The 19129-nt window shown below is 46.2% G+C and overlaps 1 protein-coding gene across 2 annotated transcripts in view; it reads left to right on the forward strand.

The window, feature by feature from the left end:
• The first annotated feature begins 2235 nt into the window (after positions 1-2235).
• Positions 2236-19129, forward strand: part of PPP1R13B (protein phosphatase 1 regulatory subunit 13B) — an 87527-nt gene continuing 70633 nt past the window's right edge. For both annotated transcript variants that reach the window (XM_041758060.1, XM_041758061.1), the window contains exon 1: positions 2236-2467. In XM_041758060.1, coding sequence (XP_041613994.1) covers positions 2459-2467 — 9 coding nt within the window. In that variant the 5' untranslated portion in view covers positions 2236-2458. The remainder of the gene's footprint in view (positions 2468-19129) is intronic.

Here is a 19129-nt window from a genome sequence, read left to right on the forward strand (position 1 = left end):
TTATGTCTGCGAGTGGTATGATTTGGCCGTAGGGGAGGTCAGAGCTGGGAGCCAGACTATCAACACCCTTGGATGCTAAGTGATGGGGCCTGATGCATGGAAGTTGCAGCAGGGTGGAGGGAAGGAGGACCAGCTGGAGAGCCTCTGGGGGACGGGGGCACTAAGCAGCCTGGCCTCCCATGCGTACCTGCCTGGAGGCTAGACGGGGTCTTGGTGCGGGAACAGGGCAGCTGCCACTACCTGTACCCAAGGGTCTTACAGGCAAAAATGGGACCCCAATGGCTAGGCTTTCCTTCTCAGAAGAGTCGGGCTCATTTTGACTACCTCAAGGCAGATGGCACATCTTTGCAGAGCCCTGGCAAAGCCTTGTCCCTTGCCTGGCTTCGTGGGCCAGCACCCACCCTCCGATTCATGAACATTAGCATGTCGGAGCTGGAAGGCCATCGGATATCACAGAGTCTAACCCCTCTCTGGTTACACATAGAAACGGAGACCCAGAGAAAGGGGTGCCAGTTGCCTGGGACCACACAGGGAGCGAGAAGCAGAGCCGGCATTAGAACCCAGGTCTCTGACTTCTTCCCATTACTCAGAGCTTCCTCTTCTCTCCAAATCCTGCTCCCGGAAGAGATGTGTCACTAGCCATTGCTGCTTGTGTGTGTGCGCTTAAAACCTCCTGGGTGGGATCCCTGGGTGGCGCAGCGGTTTGGCGCCGGCCTTTGGCCCAGGGCGTGATCCTGGAGACCCTGGATCGAGTCCTACATCAGGCTCCCGGTGCATGGAGCCTGCCTTCTCCCTCTGCCTGTGTCTCTGCCTCTCTCTCTCTCTGTGACTATCATAAATAAATAAATTAAAAAAAAATTAAAAAAAAAAATAAAACCTCCTGGGTGATCCCCCTCTCGGGGACATATGTACCCTAAGCCTGCTCGCTAATGATAGCATAACTACAGGACACTCCTTCTGGAGCCCTCACCATGTACCAGGCACTGTGCTAGGAGCCTTCCTTACACCTGTCTGAACCTCCCCGAATCCCACGAGGCAGCCACTATTCCTTTTGTACTCTCCCATTATAGAGGTAGGCAAATTGAGATACAGAGAGACGCAGCTTGTCCAAGATCACACAGCGAGGGTGTGGCGAGGCTGTGTCTGCCTAACTGGAAAGTCCACACTCGTAAACACTAACCCCGTGGCCTCTCAAGAAGAGGGGTGGCTTCCCCCGAAGAGGACAGTGCTTCCTCCCTGGCCTCGTCCTTCCTCGCCCACCGGCCTCGAGCCTCTCAGATGGACCCTGACCCCCTGCTGACGTCTCCAAGAAGCCGGGCCCTTCCCAGGGCGCTTTATGGCCTTCGGTGTTTGGGGGCATCAGCTGACGTCCGTGTTCAGGATGCTCGTGGGGGTTCCGGCGCTGCCCGCACAGCACAGCACACACGATGTCCTCCTGGCCAGGGTGCAAATGAACTGCCCGGTGAGCGCGCGCAGGAGGGGCGCCTGCCCCCTCGGCGGCCTACACGACGGCGCGGGCCGTGCCCTGCGGTGGGCTGTGGACGCGTGGCCCCGGGGCCGGCACTCGGGCCGCAGGCGGGGGCAGCAGGTGTCCTGGGAGACGAGGCTGTAGGAGGAGGCCGGGCCGCGGCGGCTGGGGCCTGGGCTCTCACCTGGGGTTCGAGCGCCGAGGACGGCGGCGCAGGTGGGCGCGGGCGGGAGCGCCGGGAGCCGGGGCGCGTGGACGGTTTGCGGCGCCCCACGCCCCCCGGGAGCCCGGGGTCAGGCCGCGGTCAGACGCGGGCGCGCGCCGCCTCCGCGGGGTGGCCCCGCCCCCTGGCGACCGCCCGGCGCCCCGGGTTCGAGCCCCGGCCCCGCTGTGCCTCGCTGCGGAGCGGCGCGCGGGCTCCGCCCTCTTCCAGCCTCAGTTTCCCCCCTCCCGAGCTCGCGGAGGGCCGCTGCCCTCGGCCGCGCGCGGCCCCCGCCCGCAGGCCGCCACGCGGGGCGGGGCCGCGGCGAGGCGTCCGCACGCGCCCGCCCACGGGAGCGCGGACGCGCACGGGCGCGCTCGCACCTGGCCGCCGCGGGAGCGGCTGTGGGCGGGCGGGGCGGGAGGCCACGCCCCCCGGCCCGCCCCCGGGCTCGCCGAGCCAATCGGAGCGGGCGGCTGGCCCCGTGTGGGGCGACGCGCCGGGGGCGGGGCCTGCGGGGCTGAGGAGCGAGCCCGAGGGCCGGCGGCGCGAGGCGGTCGGGCGGAGGCGGCGGCGGCCGGTCCCGGGACGGCGACGCAGCGCGCTGGCGGCCGCGACAGGGCCCGTGAGGCTCCGCAGCCCGCCGCAGCCGCGGCCGCCGCCTCGCCGCTGAGAGCCCGGGAGCGCGGCGGCGGGGGCGCGGCCTGCGAGGACGGCGGGAGCGGCGGGCGCGGCGCGGCGCCGAGCGTCCTGTCAGGCGGCCGAGGGCGCCGCGGACCCGCGCCGCGATGATGCCGGTGGGTGCGGGCGGCGGCGGCTTCCTCCGCGGGCGGCCGGCCAAGCCGCCTTCCTCGCGCGGCTCCCCGCCCTCGGGCCCGCGCGGGGCCGGGCGGGGAAGGAAGTGGCCTGGCGGGCGCGCCCGGCCCCGGCGCCCCCCGGGCGGGCAGGTGGGGGCGGCGCCGGCTGTCAGCGCGGCCGCGGCCGGGGTCGGGGTCGGGGTCGCGGCCGGGGTCGGGGTCAGGGTCGCGGCCGGGTCAGGGCCGGGTCAGGGCCGGGTCAGGGCCGGGACGCCCGTCAGGCCCGTCGCCCCCTCCCCCCCGCCGCGGCGCGGCCCTTCCTGCCGACCCTCCCCAGCTGGGGGCCGCCTGGGCGGGGAAGCCGGACACGACGTCGGAGCCGGTCCCGCTTCCCTCCCCCCTGGCGGGCGGGCGGCCCGGGGGGGGGGTGTCGTCCGGCGCCCCCGTGACCCCCCGCCTGCGGCTCGGCCCGGGTCGCGTTGGGCGCGGGCGGCGGGGCGTGTGCGCCGGTGCGGAGCTCGCAGGCCGGGCCCCACGGATCCCCCCGGATCCCCCCAGATCCCCCCGGATCCCCCCGGCCCGGCCCCTGAGGTTCTGTTGTCTTTAGGAATTGACGTAGGGAGCGGACCGCGAGAGCCATCTTAGGGTTCCCCGGAGCGCGCCTCGGGGGGCTGCGCGGACCGTGTGCCGTGACCGGCCTGTGGTCACTGTGATCTGGAGGTGGAACGAGGTTCGCTCGCGGCGGCGCCGCCTTTGTCCTGTCCTCCAGGATGCGTTCTGCTAGCAAGCTCGGCCGTTTCCTTTACCTACGCTCGAGATCGCAGTGCGTGCTCCATGAGGATTTTTCTAGTCTTTTTTTTTTTCTTTTTTTTTTTTTTTGTGAGGTGGATGTCATGACCTCTGGAGAAAAATGTAGGACTGGGGGCGCCCAGTTGGATGTCCTGGTCTCCCCCCCCTCCCCCCCCCCCCCCGTGCCTTCATTGTGAGTAGGATCCTCAAACACGCTTATAGTGAAGTAACAACAAAATCCATCGCTTTAACCTACGACTTCTGCGCTGGAAATCACGTTTCCGAAGGAAAGCGCCGTTTCTCTGCGTTTTCTGCTGGAAGACTGCTCTTCTGCGATGCTGCCTGCACTCAAGGACGTTTAGATTAGAATCAACCCCCCCCCTCCCGCCCCCCATCTTTCAAGTCATTTCCTGTCTCTTGGTAATCTCTTCTCCCCTTTTTGAACTCATTCCAGCACATCATGTTTACAGAGTCTTAAGCTTTGACCTCATTGATCCTTAGATCCTTCTTTGGCATCAGGGCTTGTTGGGTTTCCAAACATTTGGTTTTAAATGAGTGATTGTCTTGTAATGGAAGGGGAATTGGATGTGAGCATCAGGAGATCCAGAGTGGAGTACTAGCTCTGCTACTTTTTTTTTTTCTTTTTCAAGCTATGTGACCTTGAACAAGTCAAGGTCTCCAGCCTGGAGTTACCTCTGAAGTAGGAATAAAAACATACCAGTGTCTGAGGGCTTGTCCTGAGGATCAAAAAGGATGATGTGTCCAAAACTGCTTGTCAAACAGAATGCCATGCGAATATTTATTATTGTTAGTATGGCTCGGAATTGTCCATTTCTAATTTTAACCTCTGCAAGAAAAGGCATTTGGACGCTGTTCCCTCCCTAATTCTCACTGGCTAGATTTGGGAAAAGGGCATTATGGTGTCTCGGAATTTTGAAAGCAGCGTTAGTTAAATCATGTAATAGCTGGTTTCATTATAAACTACAGTAACATTGGAGGGTATTTATAAAATGTAGATTGGTTTCGTCTTTGTGTAATGTTTAATTACAAATACCCTGGGAAGGAACCTGGCTTACGTTTTCCATATGGGACACTCAGACGTTTTACCTCTACTCCACATGGTTAGAGTTTCTAGTCTCTTCCTTACCAATTTCTTTAAGTTTCCTTACCTGGCAATTGGGAAATTTCTTCATGATACTTAAAATCATCAAGTACTTAAACACACACACACACACACAGATAAGTCTGTTAACTATTTAAAACACTGTTTTGTTTTAAACGCCTTCTAGTAACAGATGGTGTTTCTCTTAGTCTCTCTTTTGTGCCCTTGAGGTCTATATTTCCTTCTTGATCCCTAAAAATACTACTTGTAGGATTGAGTCCTTCCTCTAGTAACATGGTTGAGACTGGTTGTAAATTCAATGTAAGTTTTAAGGACATGCCATTCTTTCTTGGTCTTATCTGAAACTATGTATCCAATATATAAGTAAGATTGCTCTTTATTGTATAGTTGGTGTTCAGCATCATGATGAATCATCAAAGGAAAATTGGATCACATTTTGCATACTTTGTATAGAGTAGTACTTTCTAATAGGAATGTAATGTGAGCCACACAAATGTGATTTTAAATTTTCTAGGCACTACATAAAAAGGTGGTATTTTAGTAATATCTTTTATTAACTCAGTATATCAAAAGTGTCATTTTAACATGTAATCAATATGAAAATTTACTGATGTGGTATTTTACTTTTTTTTTTTTTTTTTTTTTTACACTAAGTCATTGAAATCCAGTGTGAATCTGGTGAAGTTTTAGAGTAGCACATTTCAGGTGCTCAGTAGCCACCTGTGGTCAGTAACTACTATATTGGGCAACACAGGGTTTAGAATATATTTTAGTTATTTGATAATTAGCAATTAGTGTGTAGAGTCTGTGGTAACTTTTAATTGATCAGATGGTTTACTGCAGCGCTCAGTCTCTCAGCTGTTGGGAATAAATGGAAGTATCCGGTCATGTTTTCATTTGACACAAAGTCTTTGTAGAAGTCTTTAATTTGCCTGTTTTGGGAAGTTCCGTGACTATCTACTTTTTTTTCTTTAATGGGCTCCTTGCCCATAATGGAGCCCAATGCAGGGCTTGAGCTCACGACCCTGAGATCAGGAGTCGGTGCTTTAACCAGCTGAGCCACCCAGGTACCCCTCTGACTCTACTTTTATATTTTGGAATTTTCTCGTACTAAAACAGTAATGCATTCTAGTATCTGTAGTCATTCACCTTTTTGTCAATGGATGACATTTTTACAATGTTTTCCCAGAAGAAAATGGCCTATACTTTAAAGATCTCTTTTTGGCTCCTCCCTAAGATCTAGACCTGAAGGCATTTAGGGTATGCCTAAATAACTTTGAAATAAATAAGAATATTAATAAAAATAGTGTGATTCAGAGCATGAAAAGAATGAAAATATCTTACTCATTGGTCAGCTTCTCAAAAGGGAGTGAGCATTTTGCAGCTGGCAAAACTTCTTGTGCAAAGGTGAAATATGTATCTGGGGAATGGTGCTAAGGGTACTTTTTTCCTCTTCCAAAGGAATGTTGATATGAGTAAAGGAAGTTCTGTGGTTCTAAAGCGTGTTTTATTCATAAGAAAGGCACTCTGGTGGTAGGTAGTGTTTTGGTCATGTCAGCAGTGAGACTCCTTATCTGCAGTAGATAGCACACAGAATGACTAGCTGATTCCACTCCTTTCTGTCCTAGGAGCCCTTTCAATATATTCATGATAGGCTAGGGGTTAAATAAATTTGTGTTTAATATTTAGCTCTCATTAAACAGACATTTACTTATTTCAGATACTCACTTTCTTCCCAACTAAGTACAAAAAAAAAAAAATTGAGGTACTAGAATGAGTCTTTTTTTACTTTAATATTTTTTAAAGATTTTATTTTTTCATGAGAGACAGAGAGGTAGAGGGAGAAGCAGGCTCCCTACTGGGAGCCTGATGCGGAACTTGATCCCAGGACCCCAGGATCACGACCTGAGCCAAAGGCAGACACTCAACCCCTGAGCCACCCAGGTGCCCCAGAATAGGTTTTCTTTTAAATAATCAGCTGTCATGTAATTGATAAAACAAACTATAAGGAGAGAGATTTAGGTTCTAGTACCCACTTGTTGGTAACCTTGTAACCTTTGAACCTAATTTATTTGGCCTTCAGTTTCTCGCCTGTGAAATGAGTTGGTCTTGGTGATTTCCAGCTGTTTATGGTTGGTTCAGCAGTTGATACATAGCAGATACTTTCATGAAAGGCAATAATCAGGCTACATCAAAGGTTGAGGCAACCTGACACTTGTTTTGACAGCCCTAATAGTAAACTTGTTCACTGCCCAAGTATCTTTGTGCCATAGAGCAGATAAGACCTCAGTAGGTGTTCACTATTATTGTTAATTAATAATTTAGGTACCTGATAGGCTTGATTTGTAGCCTAATTCAGTAAACAAAACCCTGAAGACTGGAGATTTTTTAAACTCGTTTCTTTTAAACAAAAATTACAGGCATAGGGGATCCCTGGGTGGCTCAGCGATTTAGCGCCTGCCTTTGGCCCAGGGCACGAGCCTGGATTTCCAGGGTCAAGCCCCGTGTCAGGCTCCCGGCATGGAGCCTGCTTCTCCCTCCTCTTGGTCTCTGCCTTTCTCTCTCTATGTCTATCATGAATGAATGAATGAATGAATGAATGAATGAATCAATGAATGAATAAATCTTTTAAAAAAAATTACAGGCATAATATTGCCATTTAAAATGATCCTAGCCGGGCAGCCCCAGTGGCGCAGCAGTTTAGCGCCGCCTGCAGCCTGGGGTGTGATTCTGGAGACCCGGAATCGAGTCCCACGTCGGGCTCCCTGCATGGAGCCTGCTTCTCCCTCTGCCTGTGTCTCTGCCTCTCTCTCTCTCTGAATAAATAAATCTTAAATAATAAATAATAAAATAATTCTAGCCTTATATTGCCCAGAAATTCATAAAAATAAAAGCAAAGCCTTGGTCATACAAAGACATGTATATAAAAGCTTGTGTTATTCCAGCTTTTTTTTTTTTTAGTCGTCTATGGATAACTCTTCTAAAGGCTGTAGTATTAAGTGCAGCTATGAGGTGCAGGTATTTAACTTCTTCCTATAGCTCAATCTGGTAAAGTGAATACTTGTGGTATTTGTCATCATGTGCTAAGGCACTGTATCACAGATTTTGTGACGGTGTCTTTGTTTTTATGGAGAACTGAGGCTCAAGAGGTAAAGAAACTTGGCTAAGGTCCTCCAGCTAGTAAGTGGTAAAACAAGGTTTGAAAACAAGTTGACTCAGACCCTTTGCTCCTATCCTTTGTGCCAGTCACTTTAGGGAAGTTGCCCACAGTCCAAGCATTTTACTGGGGGTGCTAGTGAATTGAGTTTGGCTAAATTTTTTCCCGGTTATCCTCAGCTCAAAGAGAACTTAATATTTAAAAGAATCCTGAGGTGAGTCTTTTTTTTTTTTTTTTCCCAGTATAGTTAACATACGGTTATATTAGTTTCAGGTGTATAATATAGTAAGTCAACAATTCTGTGCATTACTCCATGCTCATCATGAATATACTCTTAATCCTTTACCTATTTTACTTGCCCCCCCCCCCCCCGCCATCAGTGTGTTCTCTATAGTTAAGAGTCTGTTTCTTGGTTTGTCTTTTTTCTTTGTTTCTTAAATTACACATGAGTGAAATCATGTAGTATTTGTCTTTCTCTGGCTGATTTATTTCACTTAGCATTATATTCTCTAGCTCCATCCATGTTGTTACAAATGGCAAGATTTTTTTCTGGCTGAGTAATATTCCACTGTATATGTATACTGCAACTTCTTTATCCCTTCAATCTATTGATGGACACTTGGGCTGCTTCCATAATTTGGCTATTGTAGGTAATGCTGCGGTATACATAGGAGTGCATATATCTTTGTTTTTGTATTCTTTGGCTAAATACCCAGTAGTGGAATTACTGGATCGTATGGTAACTCTGTTTTTAACTTTTTGAGGAACCTCCACAGCGTTTTCCACAGTGGCTGCACCAGTTTGCACTCCCATCAACAGTGTAAGAGAGTTCCTTTCTCTTAACATACTTTCCAACACTTGTTTTTTGTTTTTTAGTTTAGCCATTCTGACAGGTGTGAGGTGTTATCTTATTGTGGTTTGGATTGGCATTTCCCTGATCAGTGATGAGCATTTTTTCATGTGTCTGTTGGCCATCTGTATGTCTTCTTTAGAGAAGTGTCTATTCATGTCCTCCACCCATTTTTATTAAGTTATTTGAGATTTTTTTGGTGTTGTCAAGGTGAATCTTTTTGATAAAAAGTGAGAGCTTTCATCATCTTGGGTTTGGAAACAGCTCTGGTTCAAATGTAAATGTAATTTTCCTTTCTCAACACCTACTTTGAACAGTCTGTGCCAGTATATATGCTTAAGAGTTGCTTAGGATTTTTAGCATGTTATTGTATTGTAGTTATATAACTGGTTGTCAACATGTATATTTGTGTGTGTTTGCACAGATGGACAGTAGTTTTCAGTAAAAGTTTGGTGGTATTTTGGTGTCCTGCAGTGTTGTTGCCATAGTTATTTCACAAACTGTGGTTTTAGGGATGAATTTAGGAATGGTGATAATCAAGTACTATTGTGACACTTCCTTGGCTTAATTGCCTTGTTTTAGTTCAATGCAGATGTAATGATCAGTTATCATACTAACTGATAAGCAAAAGCTACTGTTACTGGATTTTGTAAAATAAAAATCTTTGCGTGGTGACATGTAGAACAATAAAAACTGGGAAAATGAGGTTGTTTTAAAATTCATGACATTTGGGGTGCTTGGGTGGCTCATGAGGTTGGTTAAGCATCTCCCTTTGGCTCAGGTTCTGACCCCAGGGTCCTGGGATTGAGGCTTGCATGGGGCTCTGTGCTCTGTGGGGAGCCTGCTTCTCCCTCTGACCGGCTGGTGCTCTTTCACTCTCTCTAAATAAAATCCTTTTTTTAAAAAAAATTTTATTTATTTATGATAGTCACAGAGAGATTGGCAGAGACACAGGCAGAGGGAGAAGCAGGCTCCATGCACCGGGAGCCTGACATGGGATTCGATCCCGGGTCTCCAGGATCGCGCCCTGGGTCAAAGGCAGGCGCCAAACCGCTGTGCCACCCAGGGATCCCTCTCTAAATAAAATCTTAAAAAAAAAATGACATTCAAAATATTAGTATATAGTTCAGTATAGGATCTTGCTAGTAGTATTGTTAGTATAGCTATAGAAAATGTTAATTGACCTTTGGCAGAATCATGATTTGAAATATGTGTAATGATTATAATCATAGCTCAAGCAGATGGAAAGGCCCTGTGGTAGGACCATGCCCAGCTTACTTAAGAAACAAAAGGAGGCCAGTATGGCTGCAGCAGAGTGTGGGAGAAGAGAGAGGAAAATGAAATCAGAAAGGTGATGACAGTGGGGGAATTTAGGATCTTGTAGGACTTAACAGTTTATTCATATAGGCTTTTTTTTTTTTAAAGATTTAAAATTTATTTGAGAGAGACCATGTGTGAGAAGGGGGAGGGGCAGAGAGAGAGGGGGAGAGAGAATCTCAAGCAGACTCCCCACTGAGGGATGAGCCTGACATAGGCTTGATTTCACGACCCTGAGATCATGACCTGGGTTGACATCAAGAGTCAGACGCTTAATTGACAGCCACCCAGGCACCCCTCATGAGGCTCTTTGAAAGACAAAAGATATGAGAAATTTCTATTGGAAGAAATAAAATCGTGGTTTATTTTTTGTATAAGTAGTTCTGAATAGTAGGCATTGCCTAGGTGCAGCAGAAAAGAATGTGAGGCTTGGTGTCAGTCAGCTGCAGTGTGGGTTCTGGCATCACCACTTACTTGGCTCTCTGACTTTGGGTAAAGTTACTTAGACCCTCAGTTTCCCCCCACCTTTTTTTTTAAATTAGTGGACCCTCAGTTCTTAAGCTGGGGATAATAGTAGGAACTTTATAGGATGGTCAGGTGGATCAGGTTGATTATTATAGCAAAAGGTGCTTTTTGTGCAGTAAATGCTCAGTAAACGTTAGTTAATTGTGATGTTTCATTTCCTCTGGGAAGCTTTGCCTAGGCCAACTCTACCAATACAGGCATGCAACCTGGTACATCTTTTTCTTTTAAGTTATAATTTATATACCATAAATTCACCTTTTAACCTGTATGATTCAGTGGTTTTTAGCATCAGCATGAGGTTGTCCAGCCATCACCATTGTCTCATTCAGAACACTTTGCCTGATATATCTTTGTGGTACTTGCCATAGTTGTAGCCCTAAACATTCATTTGTGTGACTGTTTGCTTAGTATCTGTTCTCATCCTAGACTGTAAGTTTCATGAGGGCAGAATCTGTCTTTTTATTTGTCATTTACCGCCAATGCCTATCCCAGTGACATGGGATAATTTTTCTTTTTTTTTTTTAGTGCCAGGAGCAAGCAGGGAAAAGGGAACAAGAAGGGGAGGAGGGGACACAGGTGCAGAAAGATAAAGGGGGGGCAATGATAGTCAGGGGGTAAGATGGAGATGGAAATACACACCCTAGATATAGGAAAATGGAACGGCAGAGAGGGAGATGGGAAGGCAGGGAGGAAGATGGAGATACAGGAAAGAGGTGAGGAAATGGCCAAAACTGAGGGAGATGGACTTGCGGACACACACGCAAGGAAAGGAGGAGACCCGGGTAGAATTGGAGAGATGAGGGCACAGGCAGACAGGGTGAGGTTGGGGGTCCCCCTTCCATGGTCATCCCCCCACCCCCACCCTATGCCCAGCAAATCCAAGCTGCGGCCTCTGGCATCCTGGCCTCCACCTTCCCCTGCATAATTGGTGTTCAGTGACAATTTGTTGAATGAAAGAAGATGTGATATGGTAAGTAGTGCTGGACCCCATTGAGAAGTGTGTGTGTGTGCAATGCAATGGGGTTCACACTTGACCCTGTAGATCTTCAGAAACCACCAGAAATTTCTAACAAGTGGAATGATGCAATCAGATTTGTATGAGAGAGGGATAATGATAATTCTGAAGACAGAATGGACTGTGCAATAAGAGAGGTGAAAAAGAAGCAGGAAAGCAGTTAGGAAACTAGTTGGGGCAAGCCAGCCTTGACCTGCAGAAGAAAAAGATCAGACAATAGGTAAAATAGATCTGATGGAGTGCGTGTGAGTGTGATTGCATGTGTGCATATATGCGAGTGTGTGTGTGTGGTTGAGAGAGACAGGAAGGAAGTCCAGGGGCTGGAGTTGAGGATAACAGGTTTATTGCTCCAGCAGCCAGACTTGTCTTTCCTTTAAGATAAAGACCACTTGAGAAGGAATAAGTTTTCAGGGCTTAAGGAGACCCATGAGTTTTCTTTTGATTGAATTGAGCTTAAGACGCCTGCTATATTAAGAAAGAGGTTACCCTTAAATCTTAGGGTAAAATAAACTTATCAAGTAAAAAAAAATCATTTTGCCCTATATTAAGTGGTTTTTAATGTTGTGGTTTAGGCATTTTAGATTGCTGCCTGGGCATACTACACACATCGTGGCTTGTACTTGTCAGCCCGCCCCACCGTAAACCCCGACCAGACCAGAGCCAGCTTCACGGGGCAGAGGCTGGCCTGACCTCCTCCTCCTTTGTGCTCTCAGCACCTGCACACTTTCTATAGCAGTGTAATCTGTGTCTTTGCATTGATAGTTTGTATTCTGCTTTTTACTCTAGTGTATGTTCATATTTCTAATGGCAGTCTTGAAAATAAAGTCAGCAAATAATAGTTAACCTCACAAATGATCATCGTATAGGCAGAGATTTTTGAGGTAGAAGTGGAAATGAGAAATGAGGTTTGGCCAAAATGTGAAGAAAGATGGAATAAAATTTGACAATTTTAGGGGCACTTGGGTGGCTCATTGGGTTAAGCGACTGCCTTTGGCTCAGGACCCTGGGATCAAGCCCCGTTCAGAGGGAGCCTGCTTTTCCCTGTCCCTCTGCCTGCTGCTCCCCCTGCTTATGCGTACGTGCTTTCTCTGTCAAATAAAATTTTAAAATCTTAAAAAGTTGACAGTTTTAAGATTAACAAGAAAACAAACCCAACAGTAGGAACAAAGAGTATTTTGTGATAGGAAATATATGTGAAATGGATAACATAGTGGTTATCAGCTTAGACTCTAGAGCCAAGGTTTCACATTCTAGCTTTGCCACTTGCTAGTCCGTGACTTCAGATAGATTATTTAACCTCTTTTGCCTTATTTTCCTCTTTAAAATGAGTTTAATAACAGTATATTTCAAAAAGCTGTTGTGAGGATCATCAAATGCTCAGACCATTCTGTTAATATACAGAATAAGTACTCAATAAATGTTCCCTTAAATTTTCTGTAGCAACCTAAGGCTTCAGGGTGGGCAGGAATCAGTCAGAAAAGGACCATAAGTGCACTTTATCCCACCGAGGTAGAATGCTCGTGTTCTTCATGCTGACAGAACTAGGTAGTAATGTCAAAATCTATCAGGTTGCTAGGACAGAGAGGGGATGAATGGTTTGCATTTCTTGGAAATTAAAGTTTGCCTTCTTTCCAGTACCTTCTGTTTTCTGGACCACGGTTTAGAACCAGAATAAGGGATCCCTGGGTGGCGCAGCGGTTTGGCGCCTGCCTTTGGCCCAGGGCGCGATCCTGGAGACCCGGGATCGAATCCCACATCAGGCTCCCGGTGCATGGAGCCTGCTTCTCCCTCTGCCTGTGTCTCTGCCTCTCTCTCTCTCTGTGACTATCATAAATAAATAAAAAATTTAAAAAAAATTAAAAAAAAAAAATAGAACCAGAATAAGATTGAGTTCATTTGGTGTTCTGTCAGTGAGCTGAAAAGTTACTCCCTTCTTTCTGGTCTCTACTTAGAGGGCACCTTCCAGGCCACCCTGTACAAGATACCCCTCCCCTTACAGTGCTTGCTTTCTCTCTATAGTACTTATGTCTACCTGGCATCTCTTTGTGGAGTCTCCATGAAAGCAGGGCTTTGTTTTCTTTTTCCACTGCAGTATCCCCAGTGGTTGGGACGTTGCCTACCTCTGATAGGCATCCAGTAAGTATTTGCTCACTGGATGGCCTCAAAAAGCATTTAGGGCACATCACCTATATGCTGGCTCTGTGCCAGGGCCGGGCACAGGCCCTGCTGTCAGCTCGCAGTGGGCAGCAGTCAAGTAAACAAAAATGACATTCCAGAAAGATAAAACTTGTAAGGGTGGCGGAGTACAAGGTACAGCACAGCACAGTGACAAGAGGAGTGTCCTCAGCCTTGGGATGTCAGAGAGGAGATGATGTTTGAGGGAACTTCCAAGGATGCAGGAGAGGCATAGAGATGCCAGATAAAAGCTTTTAGGTGAAGGGTTTAACAGGTGCAGGGTGCTGAGATCTGGGTCTGCAAGCTGTGTTGAGGGCGATGGCGTGGAGCAGGAGGCTGGGTGAAGTGAGGGAGGCTAGAAAGGTGGGTCCAGGTCAGATTCAGAGGGCCATGTGTGACCTGCATAAGATCTTGAACTTGATCTTGAGAAAGATATGAAACTGTTGAGGGCTTCTTTTTAGAGTTGTGGTAAAATAGACCTAGCATAATAAAACTTATATTTTCACCATGTTTGAGTATACAGTTCTGTGGCACTAAGTACACTCACAGTGGTGAACAACCATCACCCCCTGTCTCCAGAATGTACTCCTCTTATCAAGCTGAAACTATTGTTGTAGGATTTTAAGCTGAGTTGTAAAGTGCTCCAGTTGAAGTTATAGTCAGTACTAAGTGTCCAGAGCTTGTGGGAGGAGTCAGGTAGTTGGAGCAGAAAAAGGCCTCTGTGCAGTCAGAATAGTCCTTGAAGAATCTAGCATTGAAGCCAGTGCGTGGGGACCCTCTTCAGGCCTTCCTTCACTCTTGTGTTGCATGACCCTGATTTACCTGGTTTCTCAGACGCTGTGTCGGAGGGTGGAGCTGTGGACACGCAGACTGCTGGAAACCCTACAGAGACACACTTTAAGCACAACCTAGGGCGGGAATCCTGACTTCAGTCAACAGCAAAGATATCACAATTACAGATTACAGATTACATACAGGGCGGTGGTTAAAGTTCCTCCTGATGACTGAGTCATCCAGAAAAGTAAATACTGTCAGTGATGCAGACAGCGGCTGGGTGCTTTTAGGTGAGCTCTGTCCAATAGAAACAATGTGAGCCAGAATGCGATTTTTAAATTTCTGGTAGCCACATTAAAAAATTGTAAAGAAATAAGTGATATTAATTTTAATAATTTAATTCACTGTATCCAAAATTATGTAAGCATGTAGTTAATATTAAAACCTTATTCGTGAGTTACTTTTACATTTCTTTTTTCATACAGAGCCTCTCAAATTCAGAACATATTTACACATCCAGCACATTTCATTTCGGACTAGTCACTTTACAAGTTCTCAGTAGCTCTGCGGGGGGCTGGCTAGTGGCCGTTTCATGGACAGGCACAGTTTCAGATTTTGGCTCAGACAAGGGGATTAGAACCTCAGCTACTCAAAATACTATTGAAAACATTCCTCCAGGATTATAGGTGGTTGGTGTTTTACTGTAGTAATTTTTATTTACTAATTTTTATTTTTTATATTTGAGAAAAACTATCAAGAGACAATATATTACAGCAATTAGGGAGCATGGATTTGGGGGCAGACAGTCTGGCTCCGAATCTCAACTGTCTCATTTCCTACCTACCTATGTGATCTTGGATGAATTACTTAATGTGTCTGTGTCTCAGTATCCTCATCTGTAAAATTGGAGTGATAGTAGAACCTACCTCATTGGGCTTTGTAAGCACTAAATGAGCTGTTATATATAAAGAACCTCCAACATGCCTGGTATATACTAAGCAGTAGAGGTGTGTGCTGTTATCCCCAAAATATTTATCATCTCCAAAATGTTAAATGAGTTCAATTCAGTGCCTTTTAAAGACATTTTTTCTTTGGAGACTGTTTCACTTCAGATAGGCATTTAATAGGTTTTCACAGTGAGGAAAAAAAATGTGAATTGCAATTTGGTGAGAGTACTTTCTAATTGATGTCTTTGAGTAACTTTCGTGTTTGCTGCAACATTGAGGCTGCTCAACAACCACAGAAATAGTGTAATTAATAATTGAAGAATTTGGGATTATAATTAGGAAAATGTGAAAGGATGATTTTACTAGTATTATAATTAAACTCTCTCAGAAGTACTTTATCAGCCCTACTGTGTTTGGGGAGACTACCTAGGTTTATTTTTTTTTTCCATTGGTCTATTGTAACAGTAGATTATTTTGAGAATTTTATCTTATTACTATTATTTGTAAATAGAAGAGTACCAAAAGTAAAACCAAAATGTGAAAAGATTATTATTTAGAACATGTAAGACATTTTAGAGGGAGTCTTTTATCACCTTGTAGAGTAAAGCACAACTAGAAACATAACCAAATTATGGTATGGGTATTTTTTTTTTAAGATTATTTATCTGACAGAGTGTGAGCCCAAGCAGAGGGAGCGGCAGGCAGAGGGAAGGGGAGAAGGAGGCTCCCCACTAAGCTGAGACCTTGATGTGGCACTCGACCCTAGGGCCCCAGGATCATAACCTAAGCCAAAGATAGATACTTAACCTACTGAGCCACCCAGGTGCCCCATGGGATGGGTATTTAAATGTCAGTGCCTGATTGGGGGGGGGGGGTGGTGTTCTTAATCACAGCTGTTTTAATCTGTCATTGATTGACATCCCACCCTCCTGTCCAGTCTAAGGGACAGTTAAACAGATTCTAGTTAGAAAACAATCTGCCCCTTTTCTGGCTCCCATACCCGTTCTCCACTCCTCTCCATGGCTAACTCCTTTGTCTCAGCCTACATGTTGCTTCCTCTGGGAAGTATTTCCTGACGCTGGCATCTGGATCTGGCAGCCCTTGCGTAGGATCTCATGGCACTCTGCAGTTTCCCACTCTAGTTTCCTGCTGTCTCTTCTGCCTCGCTCCAAGTTCAGTGACAGTGGAGATGTCCAGTGTGTGTGCCCTGTGTCTGGCCCATGGCCAGGTTGGGCTCTGTAAAAATGTCCTAAATAAGTGAATGAGTGATTCTGTAAATGTGTCCCATTTGTGTTCTGTACAGAGTAACACTTTGCTTCACAAGATGGGATTTGGCCTCTTGTACTGCAGTATCTTAATATAAAACAAGCCAACCTGAGAGCCTAATTCTAATCTCATGTGGCTGCTGACTTCACAAATTGAACAGATCCTCAAATATCACTGTTAATAGAACATACCTTATGGTCCAATTGGTTTCTGATTATTCCTTTTGCAGAGTTGCTAGTAATTAGATTCTAAGGCTTATACAGTGTAACTGGGAGGAGAAAATGGGGTGTTTTTATAGTAGTAGTAATAGTTGCTTGTGCTTTTGGGAGTAAAGTCAAAGTAGCTAAGTTCTATGACTAATGGGAAAAATGAACTTTTGTGTTTATTTTGCCAGCTTTTTTATTATGCAAAAACTGTTATTAAAGTCTTTTAATCTGAAGTTTTATGGTTAATGATACATAGAAGAACCTGTTTCTAGAAGTTTATGAGGTATTGGCTAATAGGGGAGAAATCTGGTGCTAGAAATTACCACGGTCAAAATTCTATGCTGCCATGGAGTCAGGCAGGATAAGACTATAAACTCAGGGTTCTCGGGTTTTTCAGACTCAGATCAACCTGTAGGTTTTTTTTTTTTTTTTAATTATTTATTCATGAGAGACAGAGGCAGAGACACAGGCAGAGGGAGAAGCAGGCCACATGCAGGGAGCCCGATGTGGGACTCCATCCGGGGACTCCAGGATCACGCCCTGGACCAAAGGCAGGCACTAAACCGCTGAGCTACCCAGGGATCCCCTAACCTGTAGATCTTTAGTTGATAAGATCACTGCTTTCATATCTTGTCTCCCTCCCCAAGTAGTACCCAGCATAATCTATACTTAAGTGCCTTCTGTATTGAAATTTTCAATTTCTTGTAGGTTTAAGCCTTATTAGTTTATGGTAAAACCGTGGTTTATGATCTCTGTTACTACAAAATAAGAAGGGTCAGACAAATAACTGTTTTCTAGTGCTAACTTCTTGTGATGTTAGGTTAAAGCTGAGTAGAGAGGTCTTTGTGTGAAAGGCCTCTGTTAGGAAAGCCCCAAGGGAAGCAAGTGGGCTCTGAGCCTAAGTCACACATGAATTCTGAGATTGAGAAGAAGCCAAGTGACCCAGGCTGAGAGTAGGGGGCAGTTCTATGCTGGGTGTTGGGCATGTACTTTTCAACAGATACGGTTGTGCCCCACTGCATGCCAGAGCACTGTGAAGGATATGAGTGGAATAGTAAGGAAGATAAACATAATACAAAGCAAGTGACATGCAGCAGATAATTATACAATAGATACTAACATTTATTATATGCCGACACAATGCTTGGCACTGGAGACTTAGAAACACCGATTTGCTGTCTTCACAGGGTTCATAGTCCCGCTGATGGAAACTCACAGAATAGGCATGCTGTGGGGCAGGAGTGTTTGAGTATGCAGACTGCAGAATCAGGCCTGGTTTTGGCCCTGCCCCTGCCACTTAATGGCCTTGTGACTTTTGACAAGTTACGTAACCTGAGGAGCTTTCCTTTTCATTTTTTTAAAAGATTTTTATTTATTTATTCATGAGAGACAGAGGCAGAGACATAGATGGAGGGAGAAGCAGGGTCCATGCAGGGAGCCCCATATGGGACTTGATCCCAGGACTCCAGGATCATGCCCTGAGCTGAAGGCAGGCACCTAACCGCTGAGGCACCCAGGTGTCACCATCTATTCATTTGTAAAATGAAAGGAACAATGCCTGTCTCTAAATAAATTATGCTGTAGCCATGTAGAGGAAATAATATATAGCTTTAAAAAAAGTGAAATAGAACTGTGTGTATTCTCATGGAAAAATGCCCCAAATATAGTGTTGGCTGAAAAACCAACATTCTCCTTACTGTGGTCTTATTGTAAGAACAGAAGAAAAGAGTTTTGTGCTGTAGAAAACATCTGAAAGAATATATACCAGTTGTTTCAAGTGCAGGTCATTAGGGGGACTATTTTTCATTTCCTCTGTTGTTAGACTCAAAAAATTATATATTTATTTGCTACCCCCAAAAATAATTTTAAAAGAACAAAAACTTTCTTTCCAGGATTCCAGCAGGATTGAATGATATTATGCATGGAGAACTCATGAGGTCTGGGACATGGTGAGTGTCAGTAAGTAGATGCCATTACTGACAGCTAAGGAGAAAGAAGGCCATAAAAATCCGTGAAGGTTGAAGTTGGGTTCTACAGTTTTAATTTACAAGGTCAGTTGATTCCTCAGGGTAGGATATTGGTTATCATGTGGAGCCCAGATGCCTCACAGTCCATGACTTCTTGCTGTCCTTGGGTAAAAGAGCCAAAACCTGCAGCTGGGCTGAGTGTGCCAGGTGCACGTGAATACCTCTCCATCCCCTCCCCTCATTCTTCCTTGAGAATAAAAACATTGCCACATCTTCAGGGCTGGGAGAGAGGTGGCCTGCCAAGTTATGATGCCTATCCCAAAGAACCTGGGACTTTACTATGGGCAGTGTGGTATAGGAGGCTTTTGGAGTCATCCCTGGGTTTGTTTGTTTAAAGATTTTATTTGTTTATTCATGAGAGACACAGAGAGGCAGAGACACAGAGAGAGGGAGAGACACAGGCAGAGGGAGAAGCAGGCTCCATGCAGGGAGCCTGATGTGAGACTCGATCCTGGGACTCTAGGATCACGTCCTGAGCCGAAGGCGGGTGC

The sequence above is a fragment of the Vulpes lagopus genome, chromosome 6 (genome assembly GCF_018345385.1).
Source record: "Vulpes lagopus strain Blue_001 chromosome 6, ASM1834538v1, whole genome shotgun sequence".
Classification (NCBI taxonomy): domain Eukaryota; kingdom Metazoa; phylum Chordata; class Mammalia; order Carnivora; family Canidae; genus Vulpes; species Vulpes lagopus.